Raw genomic sequence first — 20,341 nt, 5'->3', positions numbered from 1 at the left:
AGGAAGCTGAGACAAAGAGGTGGCTGTCCAGTTGCCAATTATTTCATCTTTCTTTCTTTCTTTCTTTCTTTCTTTCTCTCTCTCTCTCTTTCTTTCTTTCTCTTTCTTTCTTTCCTTCTTTGTAAATAAGGCTATAAATTACTTTATGCATTGACTTCTTGTCCTCCCCTTCCATGGTTTCCATATTTACCATTGAATGTTGCATATTTCACTTACACTATTCAATACATCAATTTTAACCTATTTATCTTAATAATTAATGCTGTTGCTCATATTTCAAACCCTGCTTGCATTTTCATCTCACTATAGTAGTTCTTTAGATACTCAATAAAAGGCTTCCATTCTCAGTGAATTTTTCATCATTTTGGTCTCTAATATTCACTGTTCATCTTGCCAGTTCCACATACTCCATAATTATCAAAAGCCATTCTTCCTTTGTTGGAACCTCTCCTCCTTTCCATCTTTGGTCATGCAGTATTTGTGCTGCTGTTGTTATATACATTAAAATGTTAACCAACTCTTTGGGTACATCGTTATCTATAATTCCTAAAAGAAAAGCTTCAGATTTCTTGGGAATCATCAACTTGAAGATCTTTTTAATCACATTATATATCATTTCCCAATAGCCCTTGGCTTTTTTTTTTTACAAGACCACCACATATGGGGAAAAAAAGTTCCTTCTATGCTTTTACACTTCTAGCACATACTTGACTTAGTTGTGTACATTTTGGCTAACTTTTTTGGTGTTAAATGCGGTCTATAAATAATCTTCATATAGTTTTCTCTTAAAGTGTTACAAGCAGTAAATCTTAGGTTACTCTTCCACAACTTCTCCCATGAAGACATTTCTATATTATGTCCCACATCTCTTGCCCAATGAATCATTGCCGCTTTCTTCACATCATTTAAGGGTCAAATGCCTCTAGAGATATTCCCTCACCACCTCTGCGTTTAGCCCAGGGAATAGCAAGGCTGCTCTGGATTTGAGAGGATGAGCTTTGATGTTTCTCAAGATGGATTTCAACTCCAGCTGTGGCGCATCTTTACCTGTCCACCTGCTCATGGCGGCCTTCCTTTCTTTTCAGATATACCCCGATGAAGGTCATTACTTCAACAACCCAGCCCTGGAGCAGCACCTGTACAAGTCTGTGGTCAATTTCTTCGCAGAGTGTTTCATACCCCAGGACAAACCCCCCGTAGTTTCAACGAAAGAGGAAGAGGATGAGGATTAACCCTTCAGGCTTGTGCTCATGAGCACAAGGCAGTTTATAATAAATAATAATAATAATAATATGCAACTGAATCTCTCTGTTTCCCCCCCGGAGAAAGAAGCATTACATGAGCATGTATTTAACAAAAACTGAAAAGGAGAAGCAGCCCGCCTGCTTGTTGTACTAGATCATGACGCTTTCCTGAACGGGAGAACATTTAAGCATGAGGAACTCAGCAGAAACTGCTGTTCAAAATGAGGAAAAGAAAAGAAAGAATCTTCTCTTCTCTTGCCACAAAGTGACTTCTGGAGTAAGATGCTCAAATCAGGAAACTGGACTTAGAAGGAGATTCCCCCAAGATGACTATTAAACAAACCCCTTTGCATTGGAAGTATTCAAGCGGTAGGAATGAAAAACTCACCATCCGTCTGTGTTAGGGTTCCCTTAGTTAGCGCCTCATTGTCTCAGATAAGACTACCAACCATGGAATAAAGATTATAGCACAATTATTTTTCCAAGGTACCAATTTATGTGTTGTTTGCCCATTGTCCTCTGCATTTCGGGGAATTGATCGTTGCTACAGAACTGCTCCTCTGAGCAGAGGTTTCCTTTGTAGCAAGCCCTGCTGTAGTCACACTAACTTTTAATTAAAGTTCATGCACTGTATAGGTCTTTCTGTATATAGCATTTATCTGCCACTTCCTTTTCCTTTGACCTTGTACTAATCCTTTAGCTCCGCAATGTATTCTGGGTAAGGGGAGAAATTGCTTAAATACAGTAGACTACATGGTGTAGGGTCCCCTTTCTTCCTAAAACATGCAGGAGCACGTCCTGGAGATTTCTTTAATGCACTGATTACAACTTAGCTTTATGGGTCTTGTTAACATGAAACAGGCTTTTAAGTAATCTGTCCAACAACCTGAAGTCGTAATGGGGCAGGGGGGGCAATGAAATTTGCCTGACAGCTGTCACGCGACATAGTTTAAAGGCCTACCAATGCAAGGTCAATAACTGCAGCTGTCATGCAAAACAGCAAGCTTCTGGTCCTCATTGTTGTGGAGAATGGGCGGAGCAAATGTGGGGCATCCCTTTGGGACCTAGAGCAGGGGTCAGCAAGGTTTACCTTGCCTGGGCCAGTTCACTCCAGCAGAGATCCCTTTGTGGGCTGGATCGGGCGTGGGCCCACAATTTTCAGCGTCTGTGCAGATGCAATTTTCGGCACCGCGAAAGCAAGCCCCCACACAACGCTGGTTTAGTGCAGTGTGTGGGGACTTGCCGAGTGGGCGGCTTGGTTTGGGGGCGGCTCGGGGGCAAGTTAAACGACCCCCAGTTGCCAACCCCTGACCTAAAAGGTCAGATCTTGACAATGTTTAGAGGCTAAGATTTCCTGCAGCTGCCTGGCTAGATCAAAGCATAGGTTGCCTACTCAGTTGTGCGGCAATTTCTTCTCTCCTAACTCTTCCACAGCTCCAACCTGTGTAATCGTCCTAAATCTGCAGATATTACCATCACAATAACGTATGCATTTTAATCAGTGCTAACAAAAGTGCTTCTTTTTTTCCCTTTATTCTTTTGTCTTATCTCTTGTGATGATGAAACCTAGGTTTTGAGATTGCAAGTTTGCATTTCTGTTTTCCTCATTGGCTTCTAAACACAACCCTCTTCCTCTCTACAGATCCCTCCTATTCCCACGCCCCCAACCCTGCTCACTAGAGTCCTGGGAGAGACAAAAATATTTCAAACCATTTTGAACCCCCTCACACCTTTTCTTCTTCCTTTGTCTGTTTTGGCTAATGTAAATTATTCTGACCAAATGTACAGCTAGTATGAATACTGTATAGTTCATTTTGTTGTATATAACAGGAATGTAAGTCTTTGATTTGTCGAGTCTCCCTCCCTGTGGCCCTGCTGCAATCCAGTATTATTACGTCTTGTGTTCAGCATGCATGCAATAACACTTGTTTGCTTATTAAGACCCCTTAGAGGTATTCATTCGAACTATAGCAATTGTGTGATCCTTTATTATTATTATTATTATTATTATTATTATTATTATTATTGTTTGGACAGCTTGAATGTCAATGCCAATTTCTACATTTTTACATTGTGGCTGTTGGTAAAATGCCCATCCCAGACAGCAGTGCGATGCAGATCACTTTCGCAGCGTTCCTCGTTTTTCCTCTGTTTCCTTTTAGGTTCAGTCTGTTGGCTGTTGGTAGTAATTAGATCATCATGGGAGATAATTCCAGTGGGGAGTGAGGACATTTCTCTTTCCTTCCTTCCTTCCTTCCTTCCTTCCTTTCTCTCTCTCATAATTTATCGTTCATCAGAATTCACATGAACAGGGATTGCAGAATAATGCTGCTTCCTCCGGCCAAATTCCAAATAGACCACGTGAATGCTACAGATGTCCAGGTTTCAATAATCTTTTTGTGGCTGGTATGCCTGAACTGAATTTGAACAGAGGAGCTCACTGACTGCTCTGTTCGTAACCTTTTGTAGAGGGAAAGCCCAGGTGTGCCATAGTAGTGTTTGTTCATCCATAAAATAAAGCATTATTTTACCACCAGGTTGCTGTGCTCTTTTTGTTCAATAATACGTGGCTGTTCGTAGAAGGCACTGAAACCAACCTTGACCATCTGCACTGTGCTATACGCCTCAATATTTTCCCTGCAAGCCAAAAGTGGAAGGAGGAGGAGGAGGAGGAGTTTGGACTTGATATCCTGCCTTTCACTCCCCTTAAGGAGTCTCAAAGCGGCTAACAATCTCCACTTCCCTTCCTCCCCCACAACAAACACTCTGTGAGGTGAGTGAGGCTGAGAGACTTCAGAGAAGTGTGACTAGACCAAGGTCACCCAGCAGCTCCATGTGGAGGAGCGGGGAAGTGAACCCGGTTCACCATATTACAGTCCACTGCTCTTAACCACTACACCATGCTTCCCCGCTCCTCCTTTGCTGCTTATGGTGATGGGGGCTTCATTACAGGCCCCAACTCTCACTCACATTTTCCCCACACTGAGTGCCATTGACATCAAGGTGCTTTGATCCATCTTCCGCTTTCACTTCGTCACATACCTTCTACACCAGGGATAGTCAACGTGGTGCCCTCCAGCTGTTTTAGACTACAACTCCCAGGACCCCCAGCCAGTATCCCATTGGGATTCAGTTTGCTTTTAACAGCAAACTTGGCCAAATGCATTCTCAGAAACAATAGGCCAACTGAAATACAGCTACCCTGCAAAATTCAAACTTCTCCCAATTCTGCAACGCAGTTCTCCAAGCCGAGTAAAGTATATAAAAATGCACTGACTGTGGTACATATAGAAGCATAGATTAGTGAAAATAAAGTACAAAAGTGCATTATATTATTATTACTATCGTTTATTAAATTGGTATACTGCTCTTCACCGGAAGATCACAGGGTGGTTTACAATATAAAAATACAAAATTGGAACACAAAATACATAACAAAAAAGCAAAAGCAAACCAATAACCCCTCTTCCCACAAACACATTTAAAAGACTATCGGTTGCTTAATCAGCCAAAGGCCTGGTTACAGAGAGACATTTTTGCCTGGCAGCTAAAAATATGTACCGTAATGAAGAGTTTTGAAAAGCAGAGTAAATAGTATTGGGGCTAAATGAATCTGGGGTCTGATTCAATATCAGAGAGCTTTGTGAGATCTGTAAATTTGTGATTTTCCAGTCTGTTGAATAACTAGCTATTCCCTTCAGACTGAACCATGCAAAAATAGTAATTGGCTATAATAGTTCTAATTAGTAATACATTATTAATTGTACCCATTGTATTATCATTTAATAACTTCTCTGGCAATTAGTGTGTGTTGGATACAGTGACTGGATATCACTGTTTGGTGCAATCAAAGCACTTGTGTGTGTGTGTGTGTGTTTCATAGCTGTCAAGTTTTCCCTTTTCTCGCGAGGAAGCCTATTCAGCATAAGGGAATTTCCCTTATAAAAGGGAGAACTTGACAGCTATGGTGTGTGTGTGTGTGTGTGCGCGTGTGTGCGCGTGTGTGCGTGTGTGCGTGTGCCATTAAACACCCTGTCAAGATCAGTTGGCCTCAATGGGTTAGCAAAGTTTCTTGTTCATTCAAGAGTAGTGTGAATGGAAGAAGCCAGTGTGCTGCAGAAAGGGCAGACGGCAACGGAATGAAACGCAGCCCTGGCTTGTTTCCACCCACCCTCACCTCCCCAATGAAACACTCATGTGAGATACAGCAAGCTGTTCCTGCCTCTTGTCTGTCTAGATGCAAGGAGCATCATTCACTTGCTTCGGGCTCCAATTCCTGCTCTCTCGTGCACGCGCGTTCACCAACAGCCCAACCTGTTCCTTGCAATTGTAGCATCTGTCAGCCACACAATTGAAATGCAATCTGCTCTGGGTATTTGAACTGACACACAGTTGTACAGGAAACGTGTGGCACTGAATATTGTCGTTACCTGCTTCCTGCAGCAGGGACGTGGCATGAACACACCCACACATTTTTTTTCCTAGGATTTCAAATGATGTTGGGCAAAGGAATGAAGGACTATAGGGAGCTGCCTTAAACTGGGGAAACCCAGTCAGGTGGGTGGGGTATTATTATTATTATTATTATTATTATTATTATTATTATGGTTTTTTTTAAAAAAAATAACTTTATTTGATTCATTCAAACTGTACAGCAATTTAACAGCTTCAATAAAAAATCAATAAAATAAAGTACATCTATAACTTTGTGTTACAAATGTCTTATTCGTAGAATCAACCCTATCCTCCCTCCTCCCATCCCCACCCTGAGCCCTCCCTCCCTTCCCCAACGACTTCCCAGCCGTTGCTGAGTTTTCCCCTTATTATTCCATACATAGTCTCTACATACTGTTTTTCTAGGTTACCAACATTTATAATTATATATACCATAACTTTCTATTGTATTTCATACTTTACATATAATAAAACTATAATTTATCAAAATCTTTAGTTAATTGTAGAGCTTTTAAATATCTGAAATGAGAGTTGGTTTTTCAATTTTGTCTTTTATATAATTTAAAAAGAGTTTCCAATTATTATTTGAATCTTCTGATTTAATCCCTTTAATTTGTTCATACTTTGATGCCATTTTATAGTAATTATATAATTTTGTTGCCATTCTTCTTTTTCTGGGACATATTATATTATATTATTATTATTATTATTATTATTATTATTATTATTATTATTATTATTATATCACAGCATTGGTCCTCCTAGCTCAGTATAATCTACACTGACTGCCAGAGGCTCTCCAGGGTTTTAGATCAGGAACCATTTCATCCCTGCCTTGAAGATACTGAGGATTAAACCTGGGACCTTTCGCATGCCACAAACAGGAACTAAAAGCCTTCTAGACCTGAATATCGAATATATATGGAGTAATGGAATTTCTTAATCAAAAAGGACATCCTCTTGCCTTTCAGCTAAGCTCAGCATAGGAAAACAAGGTAGTGAACTTGTGTTTCCCTTGGAGAGGCCAGTTTACAGGGAGCTCTCTGATTAGTGAACCAATATGGCACACCTGTTTCCAAACACACCTGTGTCTCATTCAGACTCAGTGAAGACCACGCTGGGGCTTTGCTCAGGGTGAATGAGCTTGTAAGGAAACTCACCTAGGAGCTTGCAGTTTGGCCAGTGTTCTGGTCAGTTCCCTCCAGCTGCCATTCAGGGTGAGAGACCTTAGAAGACACAGCTGCCCTGCTAGCCCATGGCCTTCCAGGTGTTGTTGGACGAGAAAACCCATCGGCCCCAGCCAGCAGGGCCAATGGTCAGGATTATCTGGAGGCCTGCAGACTCTGTGCTAGGTATAGCCATGGAACAGACTCAGGTGAAGGACAGATCAGGAGAATGGGTGAGGTTAAATGATTTGTAATGACTTCCACATCAAACATTTAAAGCACTCTTATGCCGTTTTAAAAGTCATGGCTCAACCCTCTCCAAAGAACTCTGGGGACTGGAGTTTGTTGCAGGTGCTGCGAGTTGTTAGGAGACCCTTAATGAATTCTGGGTCCCACGATTCTTTGGGGGAAATCATAGCTTTTTAAGCGATGCGAGTGTACTTTAAATGCATATGACCTTAACAGGGAAGGAGAGTTTGGGAGGATTGTAGATGCACGATGGAGAGAATAATGGGAAGTGAAGAACTATGTACGCCACCTTGAGCGCCTTGAAGAAAAGGTGAGCTATAATAACAGTAGAATTGTAAACTTAGCTGATTCCAACAGTGCGGCTGTTTATAGTTCCAAATGAGAGCATTGTTTACAGACAGTCTAAGAAGTAAACAACTTTGTTCAGTTGGCTGGGTGGGTATGTAAATACTTGTTCTATATTAGATTTATACATGTATTTAGTTAACCTGTGTTGCATATGTTTAAATCATGAAGGCTTCCCTCCCTCTTATACCTCTTATACCACCAGTCTCCTGCAAATCTATATAATGTTAGTCATTTTCCTTCTGAGAAAATAGACCTATTTGTGATTTTTGTTATTATTTTTTGGTGCGTCTCAGTCCCTAGCGAAGGCACTGATCAGATGTTTTACTTAGCCCATTGAGTGGGTCTCCCTGAGCCTCTTTCTGTGGGATTTTTGCCCTCTGATAAGGTTTTTAGCCCATTGCACTGCACCCCTTAAGGGCAGTGCCGTCGTCCCATTCTGAATGGTCTCTTGCAAGTGATACTTTATTAAACTCTACCTTTGAAGTGGTTGGTTGACTGGCTTCTGCAAAGCCGAGCCGCTGAATAATTAAAGCAATATTTGTGGGGTTTGCGCCGAAAGTCCTAGCAGCTGTGGCATGTTTTGATATTTATGAAGCCAGATAAATTATGCATTGGCCGGTGCATTGAGCGCAGCGTGACACTTATTAATATTGGAGTTCTGGCCACGACAAGCTGCCATTCATTTAATTTTACCCCTACTGCGTTGCAGGGGTGATGGGTCTCTATTGCTGGACTTAATCAACCTTGCCGGAAGGTTTCAGCTCCCGCTCCTGGGACCTGGCAGGATTTAAACTGCAGGTCCGCGACACCTTCTTGCAAAGAGAGAAAGAAAGAATAACCATTTTAAAAAGGAATCCCCTCCCCTTGGCAGTATAATGTCTGTTTGTGACATTTAGGAGGCTGTTTTCAGTTGTGCAGAACTAAAATGTGTCAGGGGGAGACCAGGTTAGAATAACAACGAATTGAGCCAGTTGTTCAATCTTCCTCTGCATTCCTAACTACCCTTTCACAAGATGCCCAAGCGGGTTAGCCAAGATGATTGACTCCTCAGGCTAATTCTTATCTTCATGATGCAATACGGCTCAGGCCAGCCATGGGGGATTTGTCTGGGAATATTTCTGAGCAACCAGCCCCCTGTTCGCCCAGTGATGCTTCTAGGGGTGGCTGAGGGCAACCATCACATCGCTGAGCCTCTTAATATCCTGCTAGGCGATCAGGAGACATGACAACGGGGCACTTTTATAGGTCTGAATTTACACATCCATGATTTTCATGCACAATTGCAGAGATTCAATAAGGATGAGCTGGTTTGGTTTTCTTGCAAACTGAGTTCTTCCTCCAATGGCTTCATTCACTACCGGTAGCTGTATTTAGTCCATATGTTGTTTGTCAGCTTCTGAATGGGGCATCAACTGTTTGTCCACACACCCTCAGTATTGGGGGTGGGAAGTGAGGGAATCCTGAAATATAAGGCAGTTTCTGATTCACCTTTAAAATTTTGTGCAGTAAGGAACTGGAGGACCCAGCGACTCCAGAAACACACAGCCTGCAGCTATTTAGTGGTCCAGCAACCATTCCCATCTCCTACACTAGTAAAACTTTAGTTTGCTTTGCATGGATCAAGGGCTTTCTTTCCTGGAGCTTGGGAGGTAGGATGCAAGGAGGAGGAGGAGGCTGGAGCTGCTGTTCTCACAGCCTTCTAGGCATTCATCTCCCAGCTCGCTCCAAATAAAATACAGGAGGTGGCAGGGTGGCCACAGTTGAGGAGCATTGCTCACATGCTGATAGTGGCCATAAAAATCAGGACACAGGAGCGATGAGGGGGAAGTCACCAAGAAAACTAAGAGCGAAAGGGAAGAGAAGCAGAAGGAGTCAAAGGGACAAGACAGAGAACCTTGGCGTTTCCCATGTTTCACAAAGGCCATTGTCCCACAGACAAACAAAATCCATGCGTTTCAGTTTCAGAGAACCTTGCAGATAGAAAAAAAAGTCAGTGAAGGAAGGAAGAAACTGGCTTGGCTGCAAGTAGAATCTGAGGCAAGAGAGCATTTCTGGGCTGTTAAGCCTATAGGGATCCAGGAAGAGACCAGTGTGGGACACTTAAGGGGACCACTAGGCTCTAGGAAAATAGGGGGTAGTTAGGTAAGCCCATCACTATAGAATATGCTAATAATATTTAAGAATTCTGTAATTACCAATTACTGTGGTGGTGGTGGTGTTGTTTAGTCATTTAATCATGTCTGGCTCTTCGTGACCCCATGGACCAGAGCACACCAAGCACTCCTGTCTTCCACTGCCTCCCGCAGTTTGGTCAGACTCATTTTGGTAGCTTCGAGAACACTGTCCAACCATCTCGTCCTCTGCCATCCCCTTCTCCTTGTGCCCTCCATCTTTCCCAGCATCAGGGTCTTTTCTGGGGATTCTTCTCTTCTCATGAGGTGGCCAAAGTATTGGAGCCTCAGCTTCAGGATTTGTCCTTCCAGTGAGCACTCAGGGCTGATATCCTCCAGAATGGATAGATGTGATCTTCTTGCAGTCCATGGGACTCTCAAGAGTCTCCTCCAGCACCATAATTCAAAAACATCAATTCTTCGGTGATCAGCCTTCTTTATGGTCCAGCTCTCATACCAATTACTGTAGAATATTAAAAAAACCAACCCTGAGTCAAAAATCTAAGCCCCCCTTGGTATAGACTAATCATAGACTACCTAAAATAGTCTATGACACTAAGAGTCAACCTGGTCTGAGGTCCTTGGGTCCAAAAGGGGGGATTGCTTAAGCATAGCAATGATGAGCCCCTGTCCTTTTTGCCTTCAAAAAATCCACCCTCCATTTCCCATAACACTTTTTCTTCTTGTGCCGTAAATTGCCACTGTCTCTTTTTCTTAGAGATGAACTCAATCACCGTAAGGCAACATGCTTTAACACCAAAGAAAGAATAGTCACATTGCAGTAAAGCAGGCATAGGCAAACTCGGCCCTCCAGATGTTTTGAGACTACAATTCCCATCATCCCTGACCATTGGTCCTGTTAGCTAGGGATGATGGGAGTTGTAGTCCCAAAACATCTGGAAGACTGAGTTTGTCTATGCCTGCAGTAAAGCCAACAAAGCACTTTCTTTTAAGGACTGCTTTGTTCCATTTCATTTCTTAGCAACTAAACTGGGCAAAGGCGAATTGTGCATTGGGCCAATTCATCATTGCTCCTCAAAAGGCATGCAGTAGCAATCTGATTGGGTAGAACAGGCACAAGTTTCTTGAGCCTGCCACCGCAAAATAACATTTTGCAGATTTGCAGTCATCTGGGAGCAGTGTGGGACTTTCAAGTGGCTGGCAATGGCTGGGTTGCCATTTGTTTTCTTATCCATATTTCGCTGTGCTAACACGCATATTGGAGGAATATGTGCTTCGGTCTTTAGCTAAGAGTCAAGGTACACCACAGGGCAAATTGTGCCTAGAGAAGGAGGAATTAGCAGAAACGTAACAGGTGAGAGTTTAGAATGAAAGAATTTGCAGTTTATTTATATTTAGAAAATATTAGAGGGATCAATCTAGATGCCAACATGAGCTGGCCTATTAGTCCAGACACATAAACCGTTGGCTAGTCCAAAATTAGTTGCATCTGCTTGTGTCTACAAATACTTTGATTATCTTGGCTGTGAATCAAAGTCTGTATATCTAGCAAAAGTGTTATGGCCACTTGACACTTTGTGGTCTGCACAGTGATTCAGGTCCAGAAAATGGATTCAGCTAAACAGCTGAATGGCACTAATTTTATTCAGAAGACGGTAGGAAGTAAAATGCATCACATCATAAAAAGTTGCAGGAGGGAGGGGAACATTCCTTCAGAATAACTGGAACCAACGTCAATGATAAAACTGCGAAGGAAACTATCCAAGGCAACAATTACCACATGAATGAAATGAAGAAGTAACCACACATATCAAGGTAATGAAATTATCCAGTGCACTCACAGCTAGCTAACGAAATTGCCCACTTGCATATATTATCTAAGCAGCAATGCAGATCCACAGTTGCTTGAATTATCTCTGACACGCGGATGTTGCACCGGTGATCGAAGACCAAGAGTCGTGTTTCACGGCATTTGAGCAGAGAAAGTCATGGCAGAATTATATTAGACCTACTCCAGAGAAGACCCTAAACCACAAGGCTAGAAGTGTGGTTAGGTTTCTAACCACGGGGGGGGGGGTTGAGGTGGCCTCTAAATTTTCTGCACCGAAGGGACTGACCAAAGAAACCACAGCTCTGTGTCTCCAGCTGGTGAAGTCGCATAAGCAACTGTCTGAAACGAAGTCCCGCAGTGAGGAGTAAATGATATACCCCCCACCACTTACAAGCATCACCTATAGCTGGACATGGAAGAGCATGATGGAAGGGGTCAGATTGTGAAGCAAAGAGAACTCCACTGTGCAGGTAGTCATCACAACCTGAGTCTGTGCTGGCAACATACAAGAATCGGCCCCTGGAACTGTGCCACTCTTCTTGGAAAGAAGACTGCATGGACAGAAATCCCACAAACTCTCAAAAAGTTGTCCAGACTCTTTTTCTACCAAACTTGAAAACAAAAAACTCGTATGGTTTTCATTTTCTGTTCATATCCAGTTTCTGAGGTTCTCATAGACCTTTAATTAATATACAGAGGAGAACACCTACATTAAAACACCCATAATTAAAATATGTAACAAACGAGCTCATTAACACAGCATGACAGTTAACACAACAATCGAGGCAGGTGGAAAAGGGAAGACTCTCTTCCCAGGTACTGCAAGCAAAGGGACATTCGGCTTTATAGAAAACCAGCCCAGCTGGGTCAGAGCAGGAGATCCTTCAGGCCAGCAGGACCCCAGGACCTCAGACCAGGGCTCAAATCCTTGCTCAGCCATGCTGCTCAGTGGGTGACCTTGGGAAAGCCACAGTCATTCAGCCTAACCTACCTCACAGGGTTGTTACTTTGTGAACCGCCCTGAGACCTGCAGGTATATAAATTCAGTTAATACTAATAGCAATACAGTGGTACAGTAAATTTAGTTATGAACTTAATTTGTTCCGGAGGTCCATTCTTAACCTGAAACTGTTCTTAACTAGAGGCGTGCTTTCGCTAATGGGGCCTCTTGCTGCCGCTGCCCCACTGGCACACGATTTCCATTCTCATCCTGGGGCAAAGTTCTCGAGGTAACTCTTCCAGGTTAGTGGAGTTTGTAACCTGAAGCATTTGTAATGTGAGGCATTTGTAACTCGAGGTACCACTGTACATAATAATAATGTTGTTGTTGTTTAGTCGTGTCCGACTCTTTGTGACCCCATGGACCATAGCACGCCAGGCACTCCTGTCTTCCACTGCCTCCTGCAGTTTGGTCAAACTCATGTTCGTAGCTTTGAGAACACTGTCCAGCCATCTCGTCCTCTGTCGTCCCCTTCTCCTAGTGCCCTTCGTCCTCTGTCGTCCCCTTCTCCTTGAGCCCTCCATCTTTCCCAACATCAGGGTCTTTTCCAGGGAGTCTTCTCTTCTCATGAGGTGGCCAAAGTATTGGAGCCTCAGCTTCAGGATCTGTCCTTCCAGTGATGATGATGATAACAACAACAACAACAACAACAACAACAACAACAACAACAACAACAACAACAACAACTGGGAAGGGAAGAATCATGCATGTCACTTTGAGTTCCTTGGAGGAGAAGTGGGATATAATTGCAGGAGGTTGGACTAGATGACCCTGGGGATCACTCTACAATTCTGTGAAATAAAATTGTATGGCTCGGGTAGCAGGTGATGGTGGGAGAGGCCTCTCTGCTACGTCAAGAGTAGGCAGTTCTGGGCAGGATGGACAAATGGTCTGACCTGGAACAAGGCAGCTTCCTAGGAAAGGATGGAGTATCACTTAGTTTAGTACAAACAAAACATTAAAAAAAATTCCTTCCAGTAGCACCTTAGAGACCAACTAAGTTTGTCATAGGTATGAGCTTTCGTGTGCATGCACACTTCTTCAGATATCTGAGGTGCTACTGGAAGGAATGTTTTTTATTTTTTGTTTCGACTACGTCAGACCAACACGGCTACCTACCTGTAATTAGTTTAGTACAGCTAATCAAGATCCACTTTTGCACAACCTTTGCATACTAAAGGGGGGAAATATGCCAGGTCAGAGACTTAATTGTTATTTGCGTTTTTATCTCATCCTGTGTCCAAGGAGCTCAAAGTAGCTTTTCAAAGTGAGTTAGACTGAGAGAGTGTGTATTGTGGCTGATCAAGGATTTATACCCAGATCTCCCTGCTCTAAGGCCTGCACTTTAACCACTACACCATACTACCTAGGACGCTCATTCCTCCTCTCTGCTTCCCCTGGCCTACACAGAAAGGCATTGTTGCTTCTCCTGAACATCTGACAGTCTGGCTTCTAATGATGACATCGCTACAATCCTAATTAAAAAATAACTGGGGCTCTGTCTGCATGTTTGCCACTGTTTGCACATGGCCACCTTTGCTTCCGCTCTCTGTGGCCCTGCAGCTTCCAAGCTCTGTGTCAGCTCCAGCAGGGCGGGCAGAGAGCACTTCATCAAGACGTCGGGTGCTCAAGGGTGACTTTTATGGATATAATGACTAGTGCCAACTCCAGCTGAGATAAGGAGGCTTTCAGTCCCATCACAAAGCTTTATTCCTTCAGTCTTGTACACACAGGGTCTCTCTTCAGCTCCATTTTAGATGCAAGATGTGCCTTGTAAAAAAAAAAAACAACTGCAAAGGCAAACTGGAAGCTTCTTAAACCGAGGAGCAATTTGTAATGCTATCAATTCACCGAGTGTTGCTGCAGTCCCAGTTTTGATGTTTTATTGTGTCTCTCTGAATGCAGGCATCACTCCCCCTGGCGGAAAATGTGGGCCATGATCATTTTTTAAAAAAAAACAATAAATCCTCTTTCCCAAATACATTTAAGATTTAGTTCCAAAAACTCTTCTGCTGTAACTCACCCCACACCAAAGGGGAACAAGCTCTGTTTGAAGTTCTCCCGAAGTAGCAAAGAAAATCAAAGAGAAAGTGCACAAAATGGTAAATTGATATTAACCTAGTGGGCAATCAGGGGCGGACTTGGATACCATGGCATCCTGTGTGAAGCCAAAATGTGGTGCCCTCCCCAGCCCTTTTCCAAATTATTTAGCTAGCTAGTTAGTATACTGCCCTACACCCACAAGTCTTCAGGCGATTATAACACACATAAAAAATAAAAACAAACAAAAATAGCCCAATAAACCCCCTTTCCCCCACACACTTCAAAAGGGCAGAGAAGGAGGTACCTAGCTTTGGTAAAAAGGTGTGAGGCTCTGGCAAGGTCCTGGAGCCCTCCTTCCTCCTTCCCAAAGATGGAAAAGTGCTAATGAGGGCTGAATCTACACTCGACCTTTTATTAGAACAATATTAAAAATACCATTCCGGAACATCGAGACAGAAAAAGTCCCTTTCCACAAGGTCTACCTGGTTTTTGGAAGGGGTGTGTGTGATGCTCTGCAGCGCCCTCTGGCATCACACTTTAATAACTATTAACATTAAAAAATTAACGTCACATGGCTATATGGTTATCAGAAAGTGTGGTGTAGTGGTTAAGAGCGGTAGACTCGTAATCTGGTGAACCGGGCCGGGTTCGCTTCACCGCTCCTCCACATGCAGCTGCTGGCTGACCTTGGGCTAGTCACACTTCTTTGAAGTCTCTCAGCCTCACTCACCTCACAGAGTGTTTGTTGTGGGGGAGGAACAGAAAGGAGAATGTTAGCCGCTTTGAGACTCCTTAGGGTACTGATAAAACGGGATATCAAATCCAAACTACTACTCCTCCACTCTTTTTAGCGTTAAAACATGAGTGTAGATCCTCCTTAGGTTTTGGGAAGGAGGCGGGAGGACTCTAGGACCCTGTCAGACCCCCATGCCTCGTTCCCCAAGCCTGGTGTCTCACTTACCAGGCTTTAATACGGTGCCCTCTTGGCTCAGCGCCCCAGTGCATGCACCCTGATCACACACCCCTAAATCCTAGATCAAATGCAAAAGTGCAAGGAGAGCTCCTTCACCCCTTGGTGGGAGGTCATCAATGACTAGCTTAGAAAGGATGGCTATGCATACCCTGATACATGACCTTTCGGCAAATGAAATGGTGCTTTATATTTCCCTACTGTGCAGGAGGTGACTTCTCATCCTGGGAGGAGGGTGCCTTTGAAAAACAGTGAAAGAATCGTCCTGGCTTCACACAGACTTTTATTTGGAAATATCCTAGGAATAATTATATTTCTAAGATATTGAGTTATCATTCAATATAAACTCCCACCCCCAAAAAATATTTGGATGGCAAATATCTGAAGAGAAAGGTATATATAGTTTGGAGTTTCTCTTTAAAGTTGGCAAACAAGTTAAACTTGGCCAGTTTCTTTTTATTATTATTAATGGAATCAAATTTTCCAATCAAAACCCTCCCTGTCATATGAATGGTTTTAAGAAGTAGGGCATGGGGGTGTGTTTTGTTTTATCAATGTCCTCTGTCTTGATTTCTTGGGAAGCAGCCAGCTTAAGCCACTAGCGTTGCACAAAGCTGTTGACTGAATGACAAAAATATGGAATGACAAGAGGAATTTTAAAAGACGACTCTCTAAGAAATCTGGTGTTAAGGTTGCGGTGGTTTTACTGGTGTGAGCCTGACAAAACGGTCAATGTTAATGCAGGACCACAGAAAGAAACAGGAAAATAGTAAAACCACCGCAAGACTGCGTCTGGCACAGCAATTATAACACAGAAGGACTTTGATATTTTTAAACAGCCCTAGCAATGAAGAACATTTCTTTGAAAAACAGTGATACATCAGCCATACTTAAAACAAGGAGGTGTTTGAGATGTGATAGTAATCATTGTACCTCTTTTTTGGTACATTTCATATTTGTGTCAGGGAATAAACAAACTACACCTGGAACCAATAAAATAAAATAAATTGCAAAATTTTGAAATGTGACAAAATTTCAAATTTTGTGAAATTCTGAATTTCACAGTGGCCAACCAGATACCTGTTGGAAACTGTTAAATTTGAAATTTGAGTAAGCGGAAATTAAGCGATATTTCAATATGCTTTAATCATTTCTGTTCTTATCTTAAATGGCAAGTCTATTTTCTCAAGTTTTATGGCCACAACTAATAGATAGTTATTGTATTGCACTGGAAATTTGAACATGATATTTTACTTCAACAACAACAATTCATGTTGTTGGTAAGTCGCTAGACACTATTGAATGCTAGCTTTCAGTATCATTGCCTACTGAACAATACTGTGTTCAGTCTCTCAAATATTGTCAATACAGAAAGTATTATGATGCAACAGTGATCAAATAGTACTAAATTCTGAATATTACAGTGGTACCTCTACTTACGAATTTAATGCGTTCCGAACACACATTTGTAAGTCGAAAAAATTTGTAAGTCGAATCCCATAGGAATGCATTGGGAGAAAAAATTTGTAAGTTGAAGCAACCCTATCTAAAAATTCATAAGTAGAAAAAATCCTAGCTAAACCGCATCCAAGATGGCGAACGGAGCTCCATTTGTAAGTAGAAAAAATTGTAAGTAGAGTTATTTGTAAGTAGAGGTACCACTGTACTTCATATGTTTGGTACTTGACATGCTATGATGTCCAGTACTTATTGCTTTGTGATGGATGACACCATAATATTTACCCTGCTTATGCAAACTATCAAAAACCAAAGCAAAATACCAATGAAGATCAGATATCAAAAAAAGTCAGAGTTCACTAAATGTTATCTAAAAGGTCTAAAATATTTACCCTTTAATTGTATATGAAATTATGAGCCATTTCTCTATAACAAAAAGTACACTGTCATCTCTAATGTCAAAATCAAATATTAATATAAAACAGTCAGTGAAGTTAGGAAATATTCAAACTAGAGACTCGGCTATACAGCTGCAAATAAAACGTTTTGAACGTGTCGTAAAGTGCAATATACAATTGTGGTACTAGCTGGCGACTTGGAGCTATAGCAAATTCAATGCATTTTTCAAAGCGATTTGAATTAAACCATTTTCACAACAAGCAAAAGTTTTAAACACGTGTGTAGATTCCACCTAGGTTGATGAATAACTTCAAATAATTGGGAGTTATTCAATAGCCCAACACAAGATGGCAGCAAAGGACAAATTTGTGTGTTTTTGTTACTCATTGCAAGTATTGTAGGCAGATTTTATTTTGATTTGATGTTTTAATTTGTTGGGAGCTGCCCAAAGTGGCTGGGGCAACCCAGTCAGATGAGCATAATATCATCATCATCAACAACAAGCTCACCTGGGACCAAAATAGATGGCTGCTCCTGTGATCCTGAGGCAAAAGAGAGATGCAGATGGATGCGCATTCTGGCCACTGTTTCACAAGCTTTAGTACACTTTCCTCTATCATGGGCAAGTTTCATAGAATCATAGTTAGAAGGGGACCCTGAGAACCATCTAGTCTATCCCCCTGTGCGACGATCGTCCCACCGCTGCCACCAATTAAATGCGACGAACCCAGGGCGTTGTAAAAAAATTAATACGGCAATCCCGGCGTTGTCACTAAACTTGAGATGATCCCACCTAATATGTGCGGATCCCACCAATGCGATGTGCCTCCCTTTTTACCGCTAGCAGAGTGTTGAAGGAAATTGGTTATTTCACAAAGAACCCACTGATCCTTCTTCCTCCCAAATAAACTGCCTGTTTAGGATTGGGGTCTGCTAGTAATCGAAGTGCAGGTCCAGTTCTCCCAATAACGTGGCTCAGTATCCCTTTTAACTCCCAGCAAGTGTATCAGGAACCACCTTGTGCTCACAGTCAGGATTCCCTTTTTACCTGTTGCTACTTTGTGGCACCTTCTTCCTGGCACTTGTCTTCCCTGGGCTTGACCTTGAGGTTTTAAACTATTTTCCTGCTCCTCAGGTTTAGTCTAACCTCCTCCCTACAGTCACCACCCTTTTGAGTTAGGATACTTCACTGGAATAACAAGGCACATCCGTTTTTAAAGTAACATTTAAGAAAGCTTTATTAAACTAGAGGACATGTAAAATGCATAATGGTTTCATGCGTATAAGTTCTTAGATCATGTTCTTTGTTACAGATAACATTGGCTGAATAATATAGTTCTAATAAACTTCTACAAAAACACTCTAATATCTCCTACTACTACCCACACGCTCCCGCTCCCAAACTCTTCTCAACTCTATCAACCGAAATAACTGCTCCCCATTCCTTTTAAACTCGTGGCAGTCCCGCCCCTCAGGAATGGAATGCGTCACTCAACAAGGAGGTTGGGTTTAACACTTTCCACTCTGGGGTTTCTGTCGCAAGCCAGCCCAGTCCGTTACACCCTGCAATGCAGGAATAAGACATGTAGCTGATTGAACCTGTGAACCTGGCGTTATCAGCAGCACACTTTAACCGAGCTACCCAGTGTTTTCTGCAATAGCTTGGAGACCTTTTCATCAATTCCACCTAGCAATAAGAAAACTTTGCACCTCAGATTTGGCATTTGCAACTGTCATTCAGGTATTCATCTCCTCCTAGACTACTTGGAACCTGCAGAAAATAGTCTGTCAACCCGTATCTGAAGAAGTGTGCATGCACACAAAAGCTCATACCAATGACAAACTTAGTTGGTCTCTAAGGTGCTCCTGGAAGGAATTTTTTTATTTTGTTCCGTACCATTTGGTTCCAATTAAACTGCCTTGGTCGCACTGGTTGATGATCTCCGACGGGCTAGGGACAAAGGTGAGAGCTGTTTCCTAGTTCTGCTGGATCTCTCAGCGGCTTTTGACACCATCGACCATAACATCCTTCTGGACCGTCTAGAGGGCTTGGGAGCTGGGGGCACTGTCATGCAGTGGTTCCGCTCCTTCCTCCTGGGCCGTGTTCAGAAAGTGGTGGTGGGGGATGAGTGTTCAGACCCCTGGGCACTCACTTTTTAACATCTACATGCGGCCGCTGGGAGAGATCATCAGGGGGTTTGGGCTGGGTGTTCATCAGTATGCAGATGATACACAGCTCTCTCTCTCTTTTAAATCAGAACCAGTGAAGGCAGTGAATGTCCTGTGTGAGTGCCTGGAGGCGGTTGGAGGATGGATGGCGGCTAACAGATTGAGATTGAATCTTGACAAGACAGAAGTACTGTTTGTGGGGGACAGGAGGCGGGCAGGTGTGGAGGACTCCCTTGTCCTAAATGGGGTAACTGTGCCCCTGAAAGACCAGGTGCGCGGCCTGGGAGTCATTTTGGACTCACAGCTGTCCATGGAGGCGCAGGTCAATTCTGTGTCCAGGGCAGCTGTCTATCAGCTCCATCTGGTATGCAGGCTGAGACCCTACCTGCCTGCGGACTGCCTCACCAGAGTGGTGCATGCTCTGGTTATCTCTCGCTTGGATTACTGCAATGCGCTCTATGTGGGGCTGGCCACCTTTGAAGGTGACCCGGAAACTACAACTAATCCAGAATGCAGCAGCTAGACTGGTGACTGGGAGCGGGCGCCAAGACCACATAACACTGGTCTTGAAAGACCTACATTGGCTCCCAGTACGTTTCCGAGCACAATTCAAAGTGTTGGTGCTGACCTTTGAAGCCCTAAACGGCCTCGGTCCAGTATACCTGAAGGAGCGTCTCCACCCCATCGCTCTGCCCGGACACTGAGGTCCAGTGCCGAGGGCCTTCTGGCGGTTCCATCACTGCGAGAAGCAAAGCTACAGGGAACCAGGCAGAGGGCCTTCTCAGTAGTGGCACCCACCCTGTGGAACATCCTCCCATCAGAGGTCAGAGAGATAAACAACTACCTTACATTTAGAAAATACCTAAAGGCAGCCCTG

General features: G+C 43.0%; 1 protein-coding gene across 2 annotated transcripts in view; it reads left to right on the top strand.

Annotated features, from left to right (window-relative positions):
* Positions 1-3,772, top strand: part of DPP6 (dipeptidyl peptidase like 6) — a 508,150-nt gene extending 504,378 nt beyond the window's left edge. For both annotated transcript variants that reach the window (XM_060280914.1, XM_035129463.2), the window contains exon 26: positions 1,086-3,772. In XM_060280914.1, coding sequence (XP_060136897.1) covers positions 1,086-1,232 — 147 coding nt within the window. In that variant the 3' untranslated portion in view covers positions 1,233-3,772. The remainder of the gene's footprint in view (positions 1-1,085) is intronic.
* The last annotated feature ends 16,569 nt before the right edge of the window (positions 3,773-20,341 follow it).

The sequence above is a fragment of the Zootoca vivipara genome, chromosome 12 (genome assembly GCF_963506605.1).
Source record: "Zootoca vivipara chromosome 12, rZooViv1.1, whole genome shotgun sequence".
Classification (NCBI taxonomy): Eukaryota; Metazoa; Chordata; class Lepidosauria; order Squamata; family Lacertidae; genus Zootoca; species Zootoca vivipara.
The sequence above is the reverse complement of the archived record's forward strand: the minus strand, read 5'-3'. Positions and strand labels throughout refer to the sequence as shown.